Source organism: Astatotilapia calliptera, chromosome 7 (assembly GCF_964374335.1).
Source record: "Astatotilapia calliptera chromosome 7, fAstCal68.1, whole genome shotgun sequence".
Classification (NCBI taxonomy): Eukaryota; Metazoa; Chordata; class Actinopteri; order Cichliformes; family Cichlidae; genus Astatotilapia; species Astatotilapia calliptera.
Window position 1 is genome coordinate 60,961,146 of NC_137428.1, and position 25,526 is coordinate 60,986,671.

The 25,526-nt window shown below is 39.9% G+C and overlaps 2 protein-coding genes across 3 annotated transcripts in view; one reads left to right on the forward strand and one right to left on the reverse strand.

Moving 5' to 3' along the window:
- The window catches only part of mapk8ip2 (mitogen-activated protein kinase 8 interacting protein 2), a 27,793-nt gene extending 2,843 nt beyond the window's left edge, over window positions 1-24,950 (reverse strand). The window contains exons 1-13 of one of the 2 annotated variants that reach the window (XM_026176177.2): window positions 24,474-24,950; window positions 14,129-14,234; window positions 6,236-6,475; window positions 6,036-6,114; window positions 5,639-5,740; window positions 2,909-5,105; window positions 2,517-2,728; window positions 1,841-1,916; window positions 1,045-1,217; window positions 842-951; window positions 637-759; window positions 437-507; window positions 247-345 (exon numbers count right to left, since the gene is read on the reverse strand). In XM_026176177.2, the coding sequence (XP_026031962.1) occupies window positions 247-345; window positions 437-507; window positions 637-759; window positions 842-951; window positions 1,045-1,217; window positions 1,841-1,916; window positions 2,517-2,728; window positions 2,909-5,105; window positions 5,639-5,740; window positions 6,036-6,114; window positions 6,236-6,475; window positions 14,129-14,234; window positions 24,474-24,538 (3,653 nt within the window). In that variant the 5' untranslated portion in view covers window positions 24,539-24,950. Of the gene's footprint in view, window positions 1-246; window positions 346-436; window positions 508-636; window positions 760-841; window positions 952-1,044; window positions 1,218-1,840; window positions 1,917-2,516; window positions 2,729-2,908; window positions 5,106-5,536; window positions 5,741-6,035; window positions 6,115-6,235; window positions 6,476-14,128; window positions 14,235-24,473 lie in introns of both variants that reach the window. The other variant, XM_026176176.2, reaches the window with a different exon arrangement.
- Window positions 16,075-17,911, forward strand: LOC145429892 (gastricsin-like). Its single transcript, XM_080304020.1, is given in 11 exon segments — window positions 16,075-16,098; window positions 16,196-16,228; window positions 16,230-16,314; window positions 16,641-16,759; window positions 16,862-16,963; window positions 16,965-17,056; window positions 17,193-17,221; window positions 17,224-17,249; window positions 17,252-17,313; window positions 17,397-17,622; window positions 17,744-17,911. Coding segments are annotated over 11 exon segments (966 nt in total).
- Window positions 24,951-25,526: the final 576 nt, after the last annotated feature.

Sequence of the window (25,526 nt, forward strand, 5' to 3'; positions counted from 1 at the left end):
GATTCCAGCAAAGATATGTGCAAGTAGTAGCTGAATAGTCATTTTTATTACTTAAATATGTCAAATTAAGCACCGTGGCTTCTACTGTAATATAAAATTTTATTTTTTTAATGTATTTGTTTTTTTAGTTAAAATACATAACAAATAGATTTATTTTTTTTTAAACTTTTTGAGTTCTTTTTTTCCTTTCTTTCTTTTTTTTATTTTTGTAGCTACGGCCCTCAGCGGGTGTGGAAATGGACATACCCGACACATTCTGCTACAGGTCGCATTGACTCCTGGGACACAAACACATGGCAAGCAAATCTGTTCAGCATTGGGTGCTTAGTGATGAAGCCAAAGTAGCTGCAGAGAGAACAAAACAGTGTGATGCAATCAGTCGGATGTTACACTGTACGGTGGTAGCAGGATGGGCAGAAGATGGATGTTTGATTACCAATTGTTCCTCGGATGGCATCCACAGAATGAGATGTTCTTCATCTGGAAGAAGTGACTACATCTGTCATACTAAATATAGACAGAGACAGAAAAAAAAGTAGAGTTCAGTCACTGATGAAGCAGTGCAACATAATCCCAAAGCAGAGGGACAATCGATTACCTGAGTAATCATGTCATTTATGTTTATTTGTCTTATACCTCATCAAGGGATTCATATTCATCCTCCAGGCTCATAATCAGTTTGACTCCTTGCAAGCTAATCTCCAGCTCACATAGAGAGGGAGGTCGCACATGTACCGTCCGTTTTCTCGATATTGCAATCTAACACAGAGAGAAACCACATTTGTATCCTGCCCATAGTAAACAGTCCATAATAGTAAAAGTGTAAATGTGCTTTTCTTACCTTCTGCATAGCAGCACAGAGAATGCCGTTGCCTTGGTGATAAGGTACCTCAACAGACCCCAAAAACTGCACGCTGAAAGTTTCAATCCACGCTGGATTCCTTTTCATTCCTACGGAGTGTAATATGCATAGAAAATGTGATCGTTCTGTGTGTTTCGAATAAAAAAGCAAAAAGAAATAAGCCGCTGTATTCTTGCACTCACCCAGCAGCTCTTTGGATTGACCTATGACCTCATGAGCATAGAAGGCAGGGAAGATGCCCCTCTCCCCTGTCCGCATGTTATAGCCTCTGTACCAGTAGTCGTCCTCTTCTTCCTCCACGTATAAGGGATCATCCACATCCAGCTCCAGCTCATCTGCATGCCTAGGAATGAACCTGCAGAGGGCAGCAGAGAAGTCAAGGAAAAAAAAGGAAACTGCCTTTGTAAAAAGATGTTTCCTTACATGATGTTCCTGCTCCTATAAACCTGAGTTATTTTGATCTTTTATGGGTTTTAGGTGACTCCCTGTGGGAGGCTTTGATGAAAAAGCTGGGAAAGAAAAATAATAGGGTGGGTAGAGGAAGGCAAAGAGTTGTAAATATGGGGTATTTTGAATGAGACCTATGGTTAAAAAAAGTGAAATTATTTGTACACAACATGTACTGTGTAATACCGAGGCACTGTTTGCCTTTTCTCTTCTTGTCGTTGTCTTTATGGTTGGCAAAGAGACGCATGTGATGTCTTTGTCTTCCTCCCCAAAATAATTAGTGTTGCCCAAAAGTTGTTTCTGTTCATCTGGACACGTTTTCAGTGGGAGAAACGTTTCGTCACTCACGTGATTTCTTCAGTCTCAGCTGACTGCTTGGTTTCCCCAATCTTATAAACAGTACATTTGCATAATGATTCAAACTATCACCACTGAAGGAACAATGGGCTGGGAGGTCAGCCCATTGGGAGGTTGACCTCCCAGCCCATTGTTCCTTCAGTGGTGCTAATTTCAGGCTTGAGTTTGTTTTACCTGTAGACTGCTCTGTGTGTCTGGTCCCTCTCTTCTCCATTGATGGTACAAGAGAAAAGTCCAAAGGATTCTGTGCCTGCATGGGAAACAGATATGACTGAGATTATTTTAAAAAAAATGTTGTTTTTTCTGTAACCTGTTGTTTGTTGAGGAACATTTATTATGCAAATCTGTAAGGTGAGCTCTAAATGAAGGGTAATGGATTATATCAAAAATGCAATGAAAATGGGGCTGTTATAATGAGCTTTTTTATTATGCAAATCACCCTTTATTAGAGATATAAATCTTGAGACAAGAGGTCTGCCTGATGATGTTCTGGTAGAGCCCTCCCATCAGTCGTGTGTGGGCACCCTGCCATATTTAGATCACATCTTAGTATATCATTTTGACAGTGATGAGTTGAACTCTAATACATTATTCATTCTAAGGGCAGGCTGTGAGTGGATAATTTTAGAAATAATGCTGAAGGAGTCAGGATTTTTGGACAGAGCCAGGCCAACTGTCCCCCAACCTCCCCCCTTTTCTTATCCTTAATGTAAGATGACACCCACCGGAGCATCATCTCATTTTTAGGGGTAATATTTTAAAGCAGTCTCGATCTTCTCTTTTACCTCTCGGGAAGAGATAAGAATGAACACTTTCTTAAAATAAGAGAACAGAATTGCTTATGACTTACTGGACGAGCGGGAGGTGCTGTTGACAAACACATTGAGAAATTTCTTGGAGAAAGGGAGGTCAGCTTCGGGAGAAGAGTCTTCAGAAGAGCTCAGAAGCTCTGGCCTCACTTCCTCCTCCTCATCATGACCATAGTCCACGTTAGCAGTCCCCAAAGGCTCCTCATCGCAAAGAGTTGAAAGCTCACTGTCATCACTCAGAACAGACGTGCACCTGAGAAGGCAAGTTGAATCCCAATTTAAGGCGTAATAAACATTTGTAATGCAAGTTCATGTTAATATAAGGTGCACAATAAGGAAAATTGTTCCAATTTCATAACTAAAGGACAGATTTTTGTGTCAGACTCAGTAAACACTCAATTTACTGGCTTTCAAACATATTATCAGATCATACCTTTTAAGGCTGACCAATTCCAGTGTAGTATTCTCATCCACCACTAGTGTGTACTTCATGGAGTCATAGGCCAGTCCATCGTCTTCATTTGACTGCCTCAGAGCCAGGTCTTTCTCACACAGTGGGAGGTCATGATCAGGTAAGGGATGATTCTGCACGCTGGAATCAATGGGTGGTGAACTGTCCAGCTCTAAGTCGCTACCTCTACGGGACTGCTTCCTTAAGCCACCTAGGAATGGATAAGAGTCTGCATCGTCCTCTTCTTCATCATTGTCTGTGGAATAAGTGAGGCTGAAGCATCGGTTAGTCTGAGCACTGGGTATGTCGAGTGTCAGGCTGTGTTTGACTTCTGTGATACGCTCGAGGGAGGCTGAGGAACGGCTCGTTGGCTTGGGCTCCGTTTCTCGTCCTTCATCTTTGTCGCTGATCACACTCTCACTAAGGCTGGGTGAGTCGAGATCTTTCCTCCCCTCCAACATCATCAAGTCGTTATTGGGCTCAGGATCATCTTCTTGTCTCATCGCATTCTTAGATGGTTTATCTACAAAGTTCTTGTCACAGTCTTTAGTAGTATGCAAAGAGCTGTTTGCACAACGCTCTAAAATCAGTGGGGTTATGGTATCAGCGGTTGGATTGCTCATATAGAGATGAGAATTTATCACTGTTGCTCCTTTTGAAGACTGCATGTCAATACTTCTTGATTCTTCACTTTCTTTGTCTCTTTCCTGTGATCCATTCATTCCAACTTTCTTAGCTTGGTCCTCATCATTGAAGCCATCTCCATCTCCAATGTCGGAGGATGGTGAGATGGTATCAGACACAGACACTTTCCTCTTGAAACACTCCTCAGGACAGCTGATTGGGTAGGAGCCCTCTGAAATCATCCTGTTGACCAAATTGCTAAGCAGCCATGGAGAGTCCGAGTTCTCACTCAGGTCATCTTCGCTTTCAGATTCAGACTCTCCTTCACTTCCATCATAATCATCTGAGCTTGGCATTAGCCTGGGCCCCACTGGCAGGTAGAAGGAGCGTTTGAAGCTCTCTAGGCTGTGATCTGGTTCTATCTGCAGCACCATCTGTCTGGAGAGACTATCCTCACTGCATTGAGCTGGAGGAAGAGTTTCATCTGGGTCAGCTTGGTGCTCACAGGGCAGGTCTTCATACACATTCTGCAGCCCTGTAAGAGCTTGACCATCATCGTAGGCCTCATGGGGTAAGATGGGTGAATCAATGGGAGATGGTGTAGCAATTGTGGGTGAGGGTAGTGGGGATGGAGAGGGTAGAGGAGAGCCTTCTTTGATTGGATCTGGCTGACCTAGAAGTAGAGATGTTTTCAGACCAACAATTCCACTGTCCTGCTCCAACTCTGTGTCTGGATCCAGTTCCTGATCTGACGTAGGTGAACTGGCCTCCTCGATGGAGTTGGTAAGGTGAGATGAGCGTCCACTACTACTTTCATCACTGGTCAAGTCCAGCTCTGTCTCTGAGATTGATGAGATCATGTTGGAGACAACGGGACCACCACAAGCAAATGCTGCTTCCAGCTCCCCTTCAATGTCAGAATCAGAGCCTGGAGAGCTGAGGTCTTTGTCCTGGTCTGAAGTCACATAACCCCGTTGGTTCATATCTGCTATTCCTGGGTCTGAGGATGGAGAGGTGGAGTCGTTAGCTGCTGCCTCCACATTAGACGCTTCTTGAGCATCTGAACTGTTGGACTGGTCGATATTTTCTGAGCGGCTAGATGAAACATAACTAGAGAAGGAAGCTAGCTCAGAGGGTTCAATGGAGGGGAACTCCACATATGATGAGTGATTCTCCTTACAAACCATATCGTAGGCCTCCTTACACATAAACTCTACGTCAAAGTCCTTCTCCAGCTCCTCGTCAGACAGGGGTGTATCTGCACCATCGTTAGCTCCAATGGGTGCGGTGGATGACAAGCAGCGGCTGGTTCCATCTGGATCTAGGTCATTCTCTGGCTCCATACCTGACTCACTGGTGATGGTGTAGGTATCAGTAGCACGCCGGTTTGAGTGCTTGTGGTTGTGGTCGCTGTTGAGATCGTGGTCCACCTCTGTGTCCGAACACTGGGAATGCTCATCTAGGGAGGGTGCTCTGGTTGTCTGTACTGAGGGATCAGCCTTTGGATCAGTAGCATCACGAGAACATGGGTGAGACTTATGTTGACCAAACGAGCCTATGATGACAGGTGAAAAAAAAAACAGAGATTAGAGGCTGGTACGTGATTTTGAAGTTAATTATGGTGAGATTGCATAATGAAATAAGCTGACATGTGAGAAGAGTTTACAATTAATGAGAGCAGATGAGAATAAAGCAAAAAAAAACAATGATTGTCAATGTAAAGAAATCCACAACGAGCTGAAAATGGAAAGCAGCATGAACAAGTCCAGCAAAAGTTTCATTGTCAAAACCATAAATATATATATATATATATATATATTTTTTTTTTTTAAGTATTAAAAAAATATGATTTGGTTCATGAGAATCAGCATACGAGATTTTTGCTGCTCTTGTGCATCACTGAAGTCAAATTCACATCACAATACAGCACTAAATAGCAGTGATCAATGAGATGATCTAAGCTTGCTGAGCTGGCCTTCTTGTTACCGTATTCGGGCCTCTCTCGCCTGTTGCCCTCCATGTCGCAGAGGAGGGGCCTATGAGGAGACTGGGGGTTTCCGCCCTCCCCTGTCTGATTTAGTGGAGTACCTTTGCTCTGGGATCCTGGGACCTGGGATATTGGAGAGGCTGGGCACTGGCCTGTCACATGGCTACCATCCTCCAGACATGAGTGGGTTGGAGACAGACGACCTGGAGGTACAATAGATTTTTATCCCCTGTGTGTTATACAGTTCATAATAGTATCTGAATAGAATTATCATGTGGAACAATTACTAAACAAAAATAGCATTAAAATCCAGTAGGACGGTCTTTCTATAGGATTAATAGATTAGCCTATTATTTAATATTAGTTATACATTTTAAAGCTTATACAAAGAATATATTTGTTTTGTGAAATAGAAAGCCAAATAAAAATATAGAAGAAAACATACAGTATAAAGTCACAGCATTTTCTTTTCAAATAAATAACTAATGATGTTCTAACCCTGTGAGGCTGGGTTGCGCAAAGAGTCCTGCCAGCTTCCTTTCTTTGGGGATAGACTGCTATTGTTGTTCAGTGAATCCTAAAGATGGCAGAGAGACAAACACTATTGTTAGTGATAAATTGCAAACAACTATTTCAAAACACATGTCAAACAGTTTGTTGATGTAATGTGTTTGGAATCAGAGCCTCAGTATGCTTACCTGCGACACAGCAGTGGTTAGGTTCAGTGTGGTGGGTCTGCTCTTTATGGTGCCAAGAGTAGGAGAAGGAGGAGGGGAGGCTGAGGGGGAGGGAGGTGCATCAGGATCAACCTCTTCATCCTCTTCCTCTTCCTCCTCTTCATCTTCATCTTCATCATCAATCATCTCAAACTCTTGAAAGTCGTCCTGAAAGGAGCAGACTGGGTGGTGTATGTCATTCTTCTCCAGAATAAGGGAGTCCTGAGACACACACAGAGAGAGAGTGATCCACATCTTTATTATCAGCGATATTATTAAAGCATCAGCTGTTCTGACAACAGAAAAGAAACAAGGAGGAGAACAGGCCTGTCTGAGAAATCAGTAAAATTAGAGGAGCAATATCAAGGAAAGAGAACTAAACATATACCAACACCAGCAGTGATCAGCTCCCATGCACACTCATGAATACATGAATGTGTGTTTGTACATAAACCAAAGAAGTTAAGTGTGGCCCTCAACAATGTTTTGTACAGCATTTTTTAAAAACATTATAGAGTATTTTATGATTTTTTTTAAATATAATAATACAACAAAGAAAAATCATTTTATAAGGAATTATTACAGTTTTGTATACATAAAAACTATAGCTTGCAAAGCATGCAAAAAAAAAAAAAGTCCATAATTAAGGCTAAATCTTCACTCATAATCCAAAGTTGAAATGTCAGCTGACATTGTTGGGCTTACCTTTTAGAATATAAGTTTGTTTTTTTTAATGATGAGAACTCAAAATAATTATTTTAGACCTGGATTAAGGGTTTGTCTAATGGGGTGATTTGAAACAAAGAGAATATAAATGTGCTAGAGCTGTAAAGGAGCACAACAGATAAGCTTTACAGTATGTTTCAATCTTATTTTTGAGTCTTCAGACCAGTTTTTGCATAAATGCTTTTAATGATTTTCTTTGATTTCTTTTTCCTGTGTGAACAGATGATTCTACAGCATTCCAGAAGATTATTGATGGCTACTGAGATATTTAACCATATAGTGGGTGTGTATGTACACTTTTTATACTTTTTTCCAAAATAAATTCAAATTTTTTCACACAGTTCTTTTTTCTAAGTCATTAAAGACATATTCTGCACAGTTATTCCACCCTGGAAAAGGAACAGCTCAAATAAATCACTAAAAGCCTAAAATTAATGACATTAAGGCACATGATAAACATTTGACCACAACTGTACAAAGTCACAATGCAAAACATTTTCAGAAAGTCAAACAGCAGACCAGTAAAGTCGATGAACTGCTCAAAGAACAAAGCGGAGACGTAATGCAATGATTAAGGATAAGGAGGGGTGGGGGCCGCTGACATGAAAGTGGATCAATCAGACGCGTCTCAGGTTTCAGCTAGTTTACCGGAAACCAATGTAGTAAATGACTTTCAGGTTTCATAGGCTACACATTCATTGGCCTGCTTGTGTGTTTTGCTATACGTTCCAATATGTACTGATGGAGCAAAGGTAATAATACAGGCTTAACTACTAAACTATGAGACTAATTCTCGAAGGGCTGTCGTATGAACATACATTTTAACATATTTTAAGTATTTTTTAAATAATATAAATGCCTCAAGTAGGACTCGAGGCTGCTCAACTACAATCATCTCTACAAAATATTTCCCTAAGGAACTAGAACAACTGAGTAAAAAAACCAACACTCATGCAAGTTTTTAAAAAAGAGCATGATCACTCCACCAAATATTTGTGGGTGTTTTTTTGGGGGGTTTTTTGTTTTGTTTTAATCTTCTCTCCCCTGCTTTGAATTTTATAATGGAGTTCCAAGGATTGATTTGCCTGCTTGTTTATTTTGGACAGCACAGCAGTTTCTCCACCTCTCAGTGCAGTCTGTTTAATGGAGGAATCAAAGCTCACTCTCTCATCCATCTACCGCTTACAGTTCTGCTGATGCTGGATGCAGCCACTTTGTGCCACAGCGACTGAAACGCACACTCAGTCTATACCCATCAAGTACACGTGATATTGCATATCAACATCTAATTAACATATCTATTTTTGCATGAATGATCTATTAAGATGCAATCAAATGTTTGCAGCAAACACTGAACCATTACTATCCATCACTGAGGATATGTGACCTATAACTCCATGAGTGTGTAAAAATCTACAGATTCATCAGTGAGCTGTGAAAATGTCACATCTGCCAGGGAAAATACTTCCTGCTGTCAGGAGACAAGGCCACCTGACAGACAGGCAGGTAGAGAAAAAAAGAAAAACTATAAATAAGAGTTGTACGTTGGCGGCATTCAATCTCCATGGTCTTCAGCTCCCAAGGCCATCCCCACTCACCCTTTGACTGTCCCTCCCCTGTCACTCAGCAGACTTGAGCAAGCATGCCCTCATTCATAGTCATGTTAAACAGCTCTGTTCTTACATAGCAGTTACCAAAGAAACATAGCGGTTACAAAAAAAATAGTTGGAGAAAATAAGCTTTTTGATCTCTAATTAAGAGACGAGAGCCTTGTTCAGCATGGCTAACTCTATCTACTGATTCTGCTGGTGCTGCATATCAGAAGATCAGTAAGATGGCAGCTCCATTTTAAACTAATTCCCCAGTGGAGTGAAAGGAAGCTTTGGGTTTCATGGAGCTGTGCACTATCATGACTAATGACAGCAGAAACTATAAGAGTAAGTTATCATTATAGAGTCGCCATTATAGAGGTGTGGAAAATTAAGAGGTCATCAGCAACCTATAGAAGGCATGTATCTGATACAAATCTAAGATAATTAACACTAGCTCCCTAAATGTTTAGGGCATGCTGAACCTTTATTCTTTGCCCAGAATAAATTTTCATTTGGTTTTGGGATGAATTATGTATTTAGAAGTGTCTCTTTTCATCTATACATTCCTTTAAAGTATAAAAAGACATTTCTTTTCCACAGGCACAACTGTAAAAGTATAGAAAAAGCCATTTCTCCTATCTAGAATAGAATAGAATAGAATTCAACTTTATTGTCATTGCACATGTCACAAGTACAAGGCAACGAAATACAGTTTGCATCCATCCAGAAAGTGCTTTAGCCATAATATAGATATATTACAGAAATGGGTCTGTTATAGGTATAAGGGTACAAAATATGGGTCTATTATGGGTATGTTACAATGTACACGGTATGAAGGTATGCAATGAATATGCTATAACTATAAGTATGTACAGGCTGTCTGTATGTCTATCTAATTTTATCTGTCTGTATGTGGGTGCATGTAAAAGTGTATGACACATGATGGACTCCATCTTTCAGTGTATCATTTATATTTCCACATTTTAAAATCAGAGTTGCATCACAGCTGAGACACAGGCACCCCTGCTCTGTCACATACTGAATTATGCATGTGCTCATGCCATTCAATCAGGGGCTCTGGAGAGGCAGAGATGCTATTAGAAGGACAGAAAGTCAAGAGTCAGGAACAACGCGAGGCAGAAAAGAGTTGTGTGTTTGTTTGGGTGATACACAAATAAAAGGCTTGGGATTGTGGTCGCTCTTGTTTGAAAGCTTGAAAGAATACCATCAAAGTGAACCAATAGTGACATTAAAGATTGTGGAAACAGACAACTAGGGCCAAAAGCGCTGTAGAATTTTGACATCTGGTTGCGAATAACTGCTTCCTCGATCAGAAATCACATGTGTCTCGTTGATTTGGTCACGTGTGTGTGTGTGCCTACCACAAACTCAAAGTGTTCTGCAGATTAAGACTTGAACACCATAGCAAATTAGAATTAATCAGAGTGGGGGATTGGGGCCGCAGGATAATCTCACTGTTCAGATTGGCTGTTCGTCCTAAACATCAAAGACGTGCTGCCCAATATGAGCAAATCGTGCTGACATCAAAACCAAAAGCTTCTTTCTTCATCAGCACAGTGTGGTGCATGAGGAAGAGACTGATGTTTCTGCTGATGAGGAGCTGCCAAACTGTCATACACCCTACTGATGCAGGCAGAATCAAACACCATGTGAAGCACGATGTGCATGAAATTCTCTCTCTTGCCCTTCTTTCTTTGTTATCTACACATACACAAACACTCAAAGGGCAACTGGGTGTGTGTCCAATCTATCCTATGTCAGCAAGATTACTTCCTTTGGGCAGTGATGTAACATAACGAGGACCGACACTGTCTCTGGCCTGTGCTTTCTTGTTTGTGAACTGAGCAGTCAGGGCTTCTGCTGTTTTGCATCTGATGTCCTCAAGATCCAAACCATTTTTAGGTATACTCCCAAATGTAATTATCACGTACTTACAATCGACCCACACACTCAGCAGCTTAACTTAACAGAGACTATAATTATTATTCCAACAGAATGTCATGACCTCATCATGACCTCAATAAACAAAATACCAGCTGAAAATATTTTAATGCTGAAAAAATTACAAAGAAAACAAAATATTGTTTCAACTGTACCAAATGTAAAATGTGTGAACTGTTAAACATTAGGTCTCTCTCTCTTCTAAGTTCATGGTAGTAAATTATTAAATACCTACACCACCTTCCGAAAACCTGATTACACCAGGATGAATACGTTAATTTAAATGAGTCAGCACAACCAAAAGTCATACTGTCAGAATCCTCAAAGCACAGGCCGAGGTGGAGGAATGGCAGCAGACTTTGTTGTAGCCTAACAATAAACCAAAGACCCAGACACTTATTATTCATTTGAAAACTATTAGCACTGCTTTGGAAAACACGCAAAAAAATATCAATTTTAGCTGTTATCTATCATCCACCTGGCCCTTATTCAGAGTCTGTATCAGATTTCTCAGACTTTTTATCTGATTTAGTGCACAGATCAAAAAAAATTGTTAATATAGGAGATTTTAACATTAATGTAGATAAAATAACCACCTCTATTTTATTTATTTGTTTATTATTATACTCAATTGTCTTTTCTTAAACTGTAAATGAGCAGTTTTAATCATTATTGCATATTGTCCTGACGTGTAGCAGACGAAATGTTTTTCCCACTAAAAACGCTACGTCCAGATGAATAGAATCAACTTCTTTGGGTTTATCTAGTAATGACTTCATGAATGACATATCAGTAAGTACAGTAGCTTCAAAACTACTAAGTCGTGATCATCTACAGAAGAATGAAGAGTTTCACCTTGGATTTAGGGCTCACCATAGCACAGAAGCAGCACTAGAGAAGGTTATAAATGATCTTCTCATGGCTTCTGACAGTGAACACATCTCCATACATGTCCTGTTAGACCTCAGTGTAGGATTCAGTACTTGTGGTCATATCTAATATTTTAATACAGGGACTAGAACACACTGTTGGTATTAAAGGAAATGCACTGCAATGGTTTGGATTGCATCTATCTCATAGATTCCAATTTGTTCATGGAAATGGGGAGTGTTCTTCACACATGAAAGTTAGCCATGGGGTTCCACAGGGTTCTGTACTGGGATCAATACCTTTTTCATTATGCTTGCTTTATTATCTAATATTACTAGAAAATACTGCATACAGATGTTACCCAGTTATATTTAACAATGAGAGCCAGATGACATAAATTAGTTGCTTAAACTATAGAAAAGAAATAAAGGCCTGGATGTCCTGTAATTTTCTTCTCCTAAATTTAAATAAAACTGAACTTATTATATTTGGCCCTAAAAATCAGGACAATCAGCATTGTGTCTAACCAGATACTTACTCTGGATGGCATTACCTTGGCCTAAAGTAACATTGTGAGGAACTTGGGAGTCATTTTTAACCAGGATATGTCCTTCAATGCCCATATAAAACGTTATGTAGGACTGCTTTCTCTTTATAATTTCCAACATTTCTAAAATTGAAATTCAAAACTAGTTTATGGATTTCATCCCTTTTATGCTGGACTACTAAATTGATCATTATTGGATTGTCCTAAAAGTTAACCTAAAGAGCTTCCAGTTAATTTAAAATGCTGCAGTGAGAGCAGCAGCAGGGACAAGAAAGCAACATCACATTTTTCCCATACTGGCTTATCTTCATTGGCTCCCTGTTAAAGAATTCTGATAGAGGTTTCCTCCTGTTAAAATTAAGGGGTTTTTTGTCATGTTGCAAAGTGCTTTTTCATATGGGATTGCTTGGCTGTTGAGGTTTTCTCCCGAATACTGTAGGGTCTTTACCTTACAGTAAAGACTGCCAGGTAAAGACCTGGAAGTGAGTGGCACCAAGTAAACAAACCTTTGTGTGTGCATGTGTGAATGCGCGTGCGTGTGTGTATCTATGACATCTTTGAGTAAAATCCACTCTCTGAAGTCTCCTTCTCTGGAGGTCTTCTTAGATGTTATGCAAAGACACCTCTCTTACAGAACAGCTTTGCCAACTCTTCACATAATGTGTTTTGTTGGTGGATTAAAGTAGAAAGAGCAAAATCTAGCACAGATTTATGCCAGGAGCTTAACCCTCAAAACCAACCATCCCGGAGCTAAATCCTCATTCCCAGGCACCTCGGCAGGGAAGAAAGAAAATACAGAGAGGGAGGCTTTAAGGGGAAAAGGGGCAGAGAATGAGGAGAGAATGTGAGCTCCGTCTCTAAGCAACACTGCGTAGGGAGGGAGGGAAAGACACTTGGGAGGGAGGAAAAGACAGAGGAAAGGAGGTTGTCTCTGCATAGCAGCAAACTGCACTGGGTCACCCACCCTCTGCTGCAGCCATGGCTCAACGCCACCAGCATAAAACATTTATATCCCACAGGATGGACAGAGGAAAATATAGAGGCTGGTGGTATAAGATTAGTTCTTAGAAATGGTGTAATTAAAGCCTAAGCCGTTCTGACATGTCGGATGATACAGCTAATGACTCAATTATTTGCTTATACTTCAGCACAGTCGCTTGAATGTGATCCTTATGGGAACCCCTGCTTTGAATTTCTATTATATGATGAAAGTAGTTCAGAACCAGTATGTATGCAATTTATTTGACGATAAGTGCAGAATGTAGAGAGTGACTCACTCTTCTAGTGAAACAAAGCTGTTGGAGCTATCATTTTCTTCCTTGTGTATTATAGCTATCTAAGGCATATGGGCATTACTGTAATGACTGCAATTCTGGTGAGGAAGGCTTCCTTTACATACAATTCTGAAGGTATAGAGATGCTTAAATAACAGATCCAAATAAGCTGTTCTGAACATTTAATCCCTATACAAACGAAGTTTCCACCCTTGATTCTCATAAAATTATATTTTTGTCATGTCATTTTTCTGCTGCTCTCAGCTTCATGTTAGCATTAATCAACTAGGATAAACAGTCTCTAATTGTCTCTTCATGTAATATTTCATTACATTAATTATTTTGCAGATCTAGCACATATGTACATGCACATAACTTTCCTTGAATGTCCTAAAATGGCCATTTGAAAAAAGGGATAAGACTTGCTCTGCTTAACTTGTATATGCAAAAGTGGATATATCAACAGTGATATCGCTCACTGTTTATTGGCTTTGTAAGCTAACATGACCATATTTAGAGAATAGGGTGAAGTTATCAGTTAATGCTGTTTTGTTAGCATGATTCATTGACCGTGAACCAGTCATTGACACGCATGGAAATAACAGTTAATTATTTCCAAGTGACTAGTAAAATACCTGTTTGATGTCCTTTATGACACTACAAACATTTTATTTAGCAGATAATAAAAATAAATGTAAAAATGCTCCAAAAGGCATCAACACCACTAACACTGATGACCAAAAACGTCTTTTTTAACAGACTGTAAACATGTTTATTCCAGCCACATGTGGCAATCTAAAGAATTATTTCTGTGTCACGAAGCACAGCAAATGAAGCATATCCTTAAATGTCTTCAGAGAAAATAGAACACACTATTAAAAAAGAGAAAACAAAAGAATCTCACCTTCTCATATGGGTCAGAATCATAGTTGAGTCCAATCCCACAGTCATCTGTGATTTCAGAGAGATCTTCATCATCAAACTCCTCCAGGCTGATGTCGTGGGCTGGCCTGGGAATACACAAGAGAGGGTATATTCACTACAAATTCTGAAAAAGAATACTGATACCTGCAATATGTCTTTTCCATCAGTGAACGGTCCAAAAGGGAATTTCTTTTTGATTCATGCTCACACACTGATCAAGGGGAAACCTGCTCTAACTCATAGGCTGTCAGGCTCTGTCTGCATCTCAAGCTCATATGCTGAACAAAAGCAACCACACAAACACCCGCTATCATCTCTAATTATATAATATCTCATACTAACAAGGTCTGGCGCATTCACTGAATCAAGTGAGTGACAGTGGCAGCACCTAAAACACCCAAATTCAGTGTCAATATTTTAAATTCTGTTAGCTGGGAATGATTGTAAAAAATGTGAGCTTTGAATGCCTCAGAAAGACTCAGAAGCGTTACTCGCTGCTATCTCTTACACCAAGATTTCTAAACTTTCATTTACAGCAGGGAAGTGTATCTCTGTAATGAGCCATGGCTTTCCAAGTTTTCTTGAGCAGACCCTATGCCGTCTTTACTCTATTAGTTACAGCAGGTTTCCAGTTCTACAGCAGCTGGCTTGCAGTGTGTTGAAGGAAATGCTGCATTGCAGCTTTCCTGCAAAGATAATGACGCTCTACATATTACGTATGAATGCGAGCTTACATCATATAATCATATAGGGGTCCAAAGTACACAATGTCATTGGGTCTGTGGTTCTGAAAGAGGACAGGCTGATGCACAGTAATACAAAAGGGGTCATGAAAAAGTTAATGCAATCAGGGCTTCCCCTTACTGCTTGCCAGCTTGAATGTGTAATGACTTAAAAAGGGTTATTGGGTTTTTTAACAGGAGAGGAATTTGAACGATGGGCTAAATGTTAGAAAAATCAGTTTGTAGTGAAATACGATTATCCTAAATGAGTTTTCTTAACATATTTTTATTATGGTAGACAAATATTACTATCATAATTAGGATAAGGTGAATGACAAAAGCTTTTGGTAAAGCTGTTTAAAGTACTGTTGATACAGAGGTTCAGACAGAATACATTTATTTTTCATTATTGGAAAACTACAGCTTCACAAATAGTGTAACCATGGTGCTGATATGTAAATTTAATCAGATAAAATGGTACTAAAGTGGTCCTTGAAGAGTCCCAACAGTACGGAGAGCTCCTATTAGCAAAATGCTTGAAATAAATTAATAATCATAGGTTTCATTCTGTCGTTTTGTTTTTTAGAGACGCGACATGAGCAAGAGCATATTTTTTTCACTTGATATGATGCTGAACAAGCAAAAGCATAATCTGAAAACAATTAGAGAAAGCATTTTGCTGAAAGTGCAGAAATTCCATGTGTCCAGTAAGATATCCCAAACAAATTTATAATGTGCTTCATAATAAAGCTTTTGACTTTGTTTCTAAAATGTTATTACAAAAAGTGGTGTGTACTGAAGACCTATTACATGCTGAAGTTATGCATAAAGTTTGTTTTAAGTAGGTGACCCTATCTGAACTGACATGGCTTAATTTTTGACAATTACACTGGTGTGGTAATGCACCAGTACAGCTCCAAAGTGAGTTGTAGCCATTAAGAAACGTTGTGTACCACGGAGGGATCACAAGTGTCTTGTTGTTGTCCTAGTGTGGGTGGTGCTTGCCGAAGGAACGGTTAAGTAAGGAAACTGCTATCATTTTATCTGGAAAAAAAGAACCCATAGCTGTAACTCAAAGAGCTTCAACGCCAGTGATAGAAGATGTTGCTTTTGCCTTCTATCAACTTAGGGCTCCTCTCGATAAGCGGTAACTGTCAAGCCTTGGGGGGGGGGGGGGGGGGAAGATGAGCTGCCTTACCAAGATATGTGCATCAATAACTACGCTGATGTAAGGAAATCAATTCTTATGCACGACACACAACCGTCGAGCAGTAACTAGCTAACTTGCTATATTCTGTTCTACTGTCAATTATTATGTTGCCTAGACTACCTACTATGGAGACATCAACATTGGCACACCCCCCAAAGTCCTTTGAGGTGCTGTTTGACACCAGCTCTGCCAACCTGTGGGTGGACTTAGTCTGCTGTAACACTCAGGCTTGCAGTGAGTACACGCTTTACACTGCCACATCCTTCATCAGTCACTTTGTCAGAACACATTTAGTTGTAAAAATCTCCTATGGAAGACTTAAAGCTGATATAGCCTACGAGAGCAAAGGTGGCAGTTGGTCATCTGGTTTCCATTGATTACATATGGTCCATACGTGGGATTTAGATTTTCAGTGCAATTCCAGGCATTTATGTTCTTTGCAAAGCATCAGTGTTGGAGTTGATTAAAATTCACCTTCTAAAAATCAAGTGAAACCCAAAAAAACTCTCCAATGCATAGAGACATAAACTCCAGATGTATTCCAGATGTATGTCAATTAGAGACAGGTAGAAAATTTGATCCCCAGCAGTCCTCAACCGCCACTGCAAAATGTCTGTATTTCTACCTACCCTATGAAACCCGAAGCCTCAGTGGAGTCTTCAGATGTGACACTGTTAACGTGGGTCAAACCCAAACCACAATATTATATTTTAACAGTACAAACATGTGTGAGGCTGTTCTATAATTTGTTCATTGTAGAAGGTAATTTTGAATTCTGGAGGTTGGTGGTATCGTAATCACTAACCAGGTGATCTGATCTTGTTTGAGCAGAGATTAATCGAATGAGATTTTTTTTGACTGCATTCTCGGACTATCCCAGTCTTTCCATCTCAGCTGGAAGACGGACCCCTCTCATGGACAACATGATTACTCAAAACCTGCTGAGTAGCAAAATCTTTTGTTTCTTCTTGTCTAGGTACAACTTTGATAACATAAACATTTGTGCTATATCCCGCCTCAGCTACATTACTTTACATTGCTACTGCGCTTTAGCGGCACTGAACTAATTTTGTTATACAGACAGCTAAGCAGCGGTTTGATTTGTGGTTCAGATGAGAACAGCTGAGTAGTGTGCTCTCTTTCAGAGAATAGACAGTAGCTTGTACGAGTAGTCAGCATCATCTGCTGGACTCCTGCCACCTCTGAGACCTACTGGCAGATTGGTGTCCAAGGGTCTGCGCTTTTCAACATTTTGTTCAGACTTTGTTTTTCTTTAAAATAAATTAGGGACACAAAAACCATCTTTTTGCATGCAGATTCCTGATAAACACTGGCTGGTGCTCACAGAGCTGCCAGGCCAGTTTAGAAACCTCAAACCCCAAACCAGGTGTGAATTACATCATGCAGTGTCATGGAGCCCAATAAAATTAGTATGGATAGGCAGGAAACTTGAACAGACAAACACTCTCTCTTCAGAGTGCAACAATTTGCCAACCCTGCGCTTTTTTATTAGTGCTGCCTCCTCCTGCTTACGTAATTCAAGTAAATGAAAAGCAAATGAAAGCATGCCCACTCATGCCTGTAAGAATGTCCAATGTTTTTGTTTATTTTTCAACTTTTTACTGCTAATATGAGCAATCGAATCTCCTGTCTGCACCTCCAGCAGAACCAAAATGGATGCCAGTACTGCTCTGTCAGTATGACCCCCACTTACCAGCCCTCTCCTAATGGCCAACCCCTGCGGACCTTCGGAGACGTGCTCCTCAGAGAGTAATATTCAGTCTAGTACGGCTGGACCAACAGCCGAGTTGGTTTTGCTATAGTTGTCTAAATGTCAATAGTGAGATCTGAGCTGAACATAAATCTGATGTTAACTTTGTATCTGCTCAAAAACCTTGTTTACATCTTACATTTTCTCTAGAACTATTGCAAGCAAGCAAGCATATTGGACTATTGTTTGATAAAATTGTCAGAAAAAATGTTGCTATACAAGTCAGACTTAGATTTTGTGCAAGGATGAGACTTTGATTGGGGGTGGGCATTTATCTGTAGGCTAGGGAACACACTCATCTTCCACAAAACGTAAAAGAGCAATTAATAAATCAACAGTGTTGCCACTTGTCATGCTGCACAGTGTATCTATCATCACTTTTCATTTTTGAGTGAAATGAATTAGTATCGTGATAATGCTGTCATTTACAGAACACACGTGTCTGTGTGGGAAAAACTACTTTTATTTAGGCTAAAATTTGTGAAACTGAAATGTAACAACTGGACTGAACTTGTGAGGCAAAAGCTCATTTTGCACAAAATTATACATTTTCATCACAGTATCAGTCAGACTGATCTGTTGTTGTGACATGACTGTCATCATCTGTCCTCATCAAATAAAAGTGTCTATTGTTTCAACATTAGACAGTTTTTGCTATTTTATTCTTTCGATTTTGTAATTCTATTACAAAATCTATTAATTCTACTTGTCTGAAACAGGTAGGGTTAGGGTTAGAGAGACACTGAGTCTCAGTGGGATTACCTGTATAAATAAAGGTTAAACAAAAATAGAAAAATAAGTACTATATGTACAATAAGTACTATAAGCAACCAAACGTCAGAAAGGAGCTCATTAATGAGCTCTCCAGGGAACCTGTGTTTGCAAGCGTAGGTGTTTGTGGGTGTGGAATTCACAATGGGAAAAGAAACACACAGCATCTGTGAAGCTGTATGCAAGCAAGTCACCACCAGCATACAAGGAGAAAGTCCCATGTTTGATTTTTAGGTGACATTTTAGTGAAACTGATGGACACAACAGATGAACCAATGATATAAGATGCTAAGGCAGACAAGGAGTAAGATGAAAACGCTGTATCAACGAAGAAACGGTGAATACAAAGGAAGAAAAAGACGAAGAGAAATTAAAATCTTTGCTTTGCTTTCACAAGCATATATAAATACAGATTTTAAAAACATTTTAATGCCAAGCACCACAAATGTTCATTTTCTTCCATTGTCTCAGGACACATCTCTGTAATAGATTTCACAGTCTCTTATTCCTTGTCTCCTCTGCTGCTACCTAATCCACTATGTTACCCGGTGCCATTTTCTTGGTGTGCTTATCAGTTTGCACAGTAAAATGTGACCTCATGTCTCCTCCACTCAGATGAAGAAAAGACCAAACACAGACACAATTTTGTCTTTTTCTAAAGCATTTTGTATTAAATAGCTTTATATTTTGAGGATACATATGAGATTGTAAGCTGAGCCATACCACTGCAGTGCTGACACTACTGCTTACAGTGTCTTAGCGAGCGGGCAGTGTCTGTCACATTGCGTGGTTTATCGATTACTACGCTTGATGTCGGTTGTTTGTCTTAATAGTTAGGACTTCAAGCTGAGGCTTCAGGGCTACATAGCAAGAATCATCTATATACAATACCAGTCTCCAACATCTGATCCATCCCCAGATATTCAACATTGTGACATTCAGAGCAAGATGAGAATCCTACCTCCCAAAACTCAAGTCAGCAAAAAATTACCATTGCCGACGCTGGTCATGCTGCTGCAATGGCACACCCAGATTGACTGCCACATAAAGGTTTTCCTCCCATCTCGTCTCTGTGTCGTGAGATTTAGCTTCAGTTCAGTTAATTGCTCCAGCCCGCATTTGTTCTAACAGTTATTTTCCATCATCTCTGACACCGTCATGTCCAGAACGGAATTTCTCAAAGCTGCGAACTGTCATCTTTGTATTTAATGTCTCCACATCCACACATTCAAAGCTTCCTTTGTCTTGTGAAAAATGAAAGATTGCATGGTTATCAGACTGACTTCGACTTTTAATACTTCTGTAATTTATTTTAGAATTAGCCTCCACACTCTTTCAAACATGCAATAAAGCTTTTCTGAAAATGTATTACGGATGTAAATGTTTGGGGGCAGTCCTAATTTAGATTACGGGGAGGCCGTGTCTCCTTGGCCAAAACACTGAACCCCCAAATCTTCCGGATACGCCCATCAATATATCTGCTGCATGAATATCTTCGTTAATGGATGAAATGGGGTGGTAGTGTTTTGACAATTCACTTACCCTTTACTATCAGATGGTATTTAGTTATTTTTAAATAACCCTAATCACACTGAATGAATATTTAGTAGGCTACATGCCAGGAAATATGCAAATATATATCAGTATACGCTCACAATCCAAGAATGAAATTGGACAAAAATAGAAGCTTGAGAGGAAGTCTGATGACACTCTGATAACAATATTAGAGTAGATACAGATGTGGGTGTGGTGGCAGTGGTAATGGTGGCGGGGGTTGAAGTGGTGGCGTGATTAAGCTGCCTTTTAACCATGAACACCTGCTTCACAGTGACATCATCTTTAAAAGCCAAGGACATGCTGTAGTTGGTAGTGACTCATTAGCAAGATAATTTTCCAGGTTTTTCAGCCACCATTAGAGAGACAAACACATGTATGCATGCCCCTCCCCCACACACACAAATACTCAAGCTTGCACGCACACACGCGCACGAGTCACACATTTATCCTAACGAAGGACTCTGTGATGTCTTCCTCAGCTCCAAATGCAAAGATCATGCCATGTTTGAGTCAAAGGCACTGATGATACATCATCTTGCTGTGAGCACATGATCTCATGCAGATTGGTCTGGATTTGGATTAATGAAGCCATTAGACGCGAGGAAAATGTGTAAATATGACTCATTATTTTGTTGCTGTTAAATGAAAAAAAATAGCAAGCTGCAAAGACTGACAGGTGAAGGCATGGCAAGTGATAGTTGCACAGAAAATGTAAGACAGTGGGAAAGAGACTGAAGCTAAAATCTGCAAAAAGAGTGAGGATGGAACGCTTAAGCTAAAATGCATTTGTATTTGATTTAAGCCTCTTACGCCATGGTAACCATACCCACCATTACCCCCTCCCCCTCTGTTTTTCTCCAAATGACTTCAAAGAGTTGGAAGGCAAAAGTAGAACATTAACAGGAAAACATGGGATTCATGGGGGTGGAGAGGTGGGGTTGCATACTTCATAAAATAATCATGTTCACGAAATGTTCATAAAACTTCTATATATTAAACTAGAGGTTGAAGCAAATCACTATTTCTATTACTGGTTAAATTCTAGGCCGTGAAAAATACACTGTTTGTATCTTTGTTCCCAAAATTAGCAATGAAAAAATAACAGTTGTTTTAGGTTTTATTTAGAGACAAACAAATGTAATTAATTTCCCCAAACTTGTGATTCGCAAATGTGTTATATACAGGGATGAAATAAGAACAAAAATAAGAATGCCATTCAAATAACCAAGGCTCCGCTTTGTGTAGATTTACTTGTGTATTATGTGAATAAGGTCAAAAAAGATAATGAGTCAATAGGACCTTTGATAAATTTGGAGCCTAAAAATGGCATCCTTAAAAAGGTAGCACAACTGGAAACAGAGCAGTTCATGCTCATGAACTAAAAACAAACAAATGACTGTGCACAGTACGACTGCTGCCTCAGCAAGTCTAAGAAAGACCGACCAAACCCTTGGGCAAAATGTGATCAATGAACTTCAAGGTGTGGGTTCCTGGCACTGGACAAGGCTTTGCATTGTAATAATCCAAAACAGCCTTCATCCACTGCAGGGAATATTTATGATGAAGAAACAAAGCACAGCTCAGTGGAACAGCTTCTATGTACATTACTGTAAGATGATGCTTTGGATAAGTTTAATCACCATGAAGTTCTACTCCTATATATGAGCTTTATACTTTTATATAAGGTATATATAAGGTATAAAGCTCTCTGTGCCTGGAAGAAAGTGCTACCATGTTTTCTCTTATTAGCAGAAATTAATTAAAATCTCCCATCAATTGCTCACTGAAGCATATTCATATGCTTCTTTTAAAGTTTAGATTTCCAGCTGAGGACGTTTTCCATCCGCAAAGGGGAAATTGTAACCTGTAAAAATTTTCTGGTGCTCCAGGGAGAGAGGTGCTGCCTCTCGTGGATTTTGTTGCCTACTGGAAACAGTGTTAGGGTTATGTAAGGCAGATTACCAGACCACACCATCACACAACTGGTGGCTTCACTCATGAATCTGTCACACACAGATGCACAGAGAAAGAGACAACACACACACACACATACACAAAAGCTGTGACACAATCAAACGCACAGACATTTACAGAAAGACTCTTTCTACATCCCTACTTACTGATATTTCATAATCAAAAAGTGAAGAGCCAACCAAAAATAAACACAAACCACTTGTTCCCTCTCGAATGTATAAAAAAACTACCTGAAAACAACAGAAACAAACCAATTAGCCTCCACAAAGGAGTAATGCAATAAACTACTCCTCACATGATTCCTCTAATATAATTAAGATTCGTTAGATTTGGCTGTAGTGCTGTGAATTTAAAACATTAATACCATGGTCAGAGCTTGGCTGAGTGAGCTGAACAGGTCACCGGTAGTCATGCAAACGATCTGGTCTATTGATTTGACATGATCCAGCAGTGCAGTTGAAATCCCACATGACTACATGCTGTGGATAAAAAATCTACCAGGACTGGTTTGTTAATGTGATTGCCTCTGTAGGATATGAGCCATGTTGGAGGCAGAAGCAGGCACGTTGAAATGAAATGTGTTTACTTCATGCACATTAGAGCACAGGGCTTATGTTATCCTGATAAACACGCCAGATAAAGTCTTTTTAGTGTTGTAGTTTATCCAGTTTCTCTCTGCTACTCTGGGCTAGTATTTTATAGTAGCTGTATGTTGTAGTCGTGCAACCCAGTTAGAAATAACAGTGTTTTCTTTATTATTCCTGCTATGTTTGGTGACACAGAGTAAAGCCTTACAGCAGCCACTGAAGGTTATATATCATAACATATGAAAATCATATGAAAAGTAGAAATACACCCAGATTTGTATTTGTAACCATTCCAGGAAAAAGATAATCCAAGTAGTATAAGAACTTTGGCCTTTGGAAGTGTACATACATCAATATATAGGATTTACTGTTGATGAATTTATGAACTATGAGGTTAGAATTCAAATAATCAGCTGTAAGAGCCAGTGGGGTCTATTATCAACAAATCCAAAGTCTTGTGTTAAATTATGCTGCAGGAATACAGGAATTTAAAGATGTAAAATGATTGACTATACAGATTAGAGCTGTGCACTTTTTGCAATAGCTGAAATTGCAAATATGTCTCCACTCTAAGAAAAACTACAACCTTGACGCCCCCATTATTGCAACTTATCAAGAAGTCAAAGGACTGTGAACCGGACACTTTCATTCCTGCAAACTTCTTTGATGATAGCACTAAAGAAATACATCCAGGACCATGACAGGCTGTACAAATTATGTAAATTAGGAGAAAATCAAAATGAATTTTTTATCTATTGTACATTTTATGATTTAAGAATGTTTACATTTAGTAAGAAGCTTAATTTTTTTAAAATATATATATATATAGAAATTTCATATATAGAAATTTCTTGTCTAAAGCTCGGAAAAGGTACCAATTGGTTTACTTAACTCTGGCCTTTGTTAGTGATGTCTTACAAGTCTGTTTATGCTGATCACATTGTTAAAACACATTATTATTATTTGTTATGTTACATTGTTACCAATACACATCCAGCATCAAAAGTAGGTTTACTGCACTCTCTTCACACAGTTCATTAAATTTACTACAAGATGTCTCTGTGTTTCTCATCTTACCGCCAATTACACTATAACAAGCTAAACTGTATATTTTAAACAACAACACCCTTGTACAGAGCACTGATTTAACGCTACGTGTGAAATAAGTTGCCTCTGCAAGAGTAACCCACCCACAAATATGCTTCTACAAGAAGAAACCGGGGCTGATTTGTCATACTGATTGTCGCAGAGGTCACATTAGAGGCGTTTGACACAACATCAATATCAGTAGGACTTCCGTAAATCTTTGTTCAGCAACGTGCCCTTGCCTGGGTTGGACTCAACAGGGCGTGGGCCTCACACAGAGATTGCGCAAAGCGGGTGACTGTCGCCACAGCTAGAGATCAGTCATATGCAATATGTTTTACAATTTGCCATTCTTTGCAATTTTCAGAAATTTCTAAAACGCGAGTCTTTTATTCCCTCTTCACCAAGTCGTCTCTCCCAAAAACATAAACAACCAGCAATGTTCAGCTGCAGCACCTACATGCGCGCAGTGAGGCAGCAGAAGGCCGAGCAGGTTATTCACAGTATCTATTACAACCTAGGCTGGGGATGTGCGTTTTTACTGCAGTCATCAAAGCAGCACAGACCGACATGCACGGCGCCTTTTCATATCAGCCCAGCGCATCCTCCATCGACCCCTCACTGTCACTTTACATACGAGCTCTTACCTGCATCCAGGAGGCGAGAGAGAATGGAAGGTGGATAGGGAAAACATCTCAGCCCTGTCCGCCATCTTCTTCCACAAATGACTCAGAGCGATTGCAGAAAATCACGGAGGGAGCGCAGTCCATTCACAATTACAGTGCACGGGACGAGACAGTGGACAGAGGTTTCTCTATCTGCGGCCCCACAGATGCCCCCCTGGCCGCAAGCCTTCAATCAGACAAGCCTGCTCAGCACCATGAAATCTGCAGTCAACCATCCACACAGGCAGGATAAGGAGGGGTGTCAAGGCAAATAAGACAAAAAAAAAGAGCTTCAGCGGCAGCGCGCAATAACGCGGAAATCTCTGTGTTCCCCGGTTAGGTCCTTGCGAAACATGAAGCGGGCAATTTGTATCCGCAGTCGGTGTTTTTCTCTCCAAATGTCTGCCGCTGTGATGCTGCCCGTGACACACAACAGATACGGGCCAGCAGTGCGGAGACAGGCAGAGACGGAGGAGGAGGGGGTGTAAAGCGGAGACGGTATAACGTCAGTGCTGATACCATATGAGCAGGCTGTGCTGAGTGGATGTAGTCAGAGCCTAGAGGGTCACACGGAGCAAAACAGATAAAACAGCGGCCATAAAGTTGTTAAGATGAAATTACAGTGAGTAAAATTTGCAGGCAAAGCAAACGTGCTTTTCGTGCCAACATCCGTGTGGACCAGCCTTGGGGAGATCCGAGGATTCCCCGGGAAAAGGCAGGGACTTCAATTCTAAGTCCTCGTTTTGTAACCGTGCCTTAGAATGGACTGGAGGACGCTTTTTAATTGCAAGGTTTACAAGGCCTATATACTGTAACGTCTCCCAGAAATAGTCATTTGGTGCCTCTGCAGTGTGGGTAAACACATTAAATGTAATTATATGAATTTTAATTTCGGGTCCATAACTTACCGGATTTCCATCGTGACCCAAATAAAAATGAGTTTAATAAAACAGAGAACATAGGTTTGTGTTTCAGTGAACTTCCATAAAACCACACTTTGAAGTGTTTGGCTATACTGCTTTATGATCAGACCTC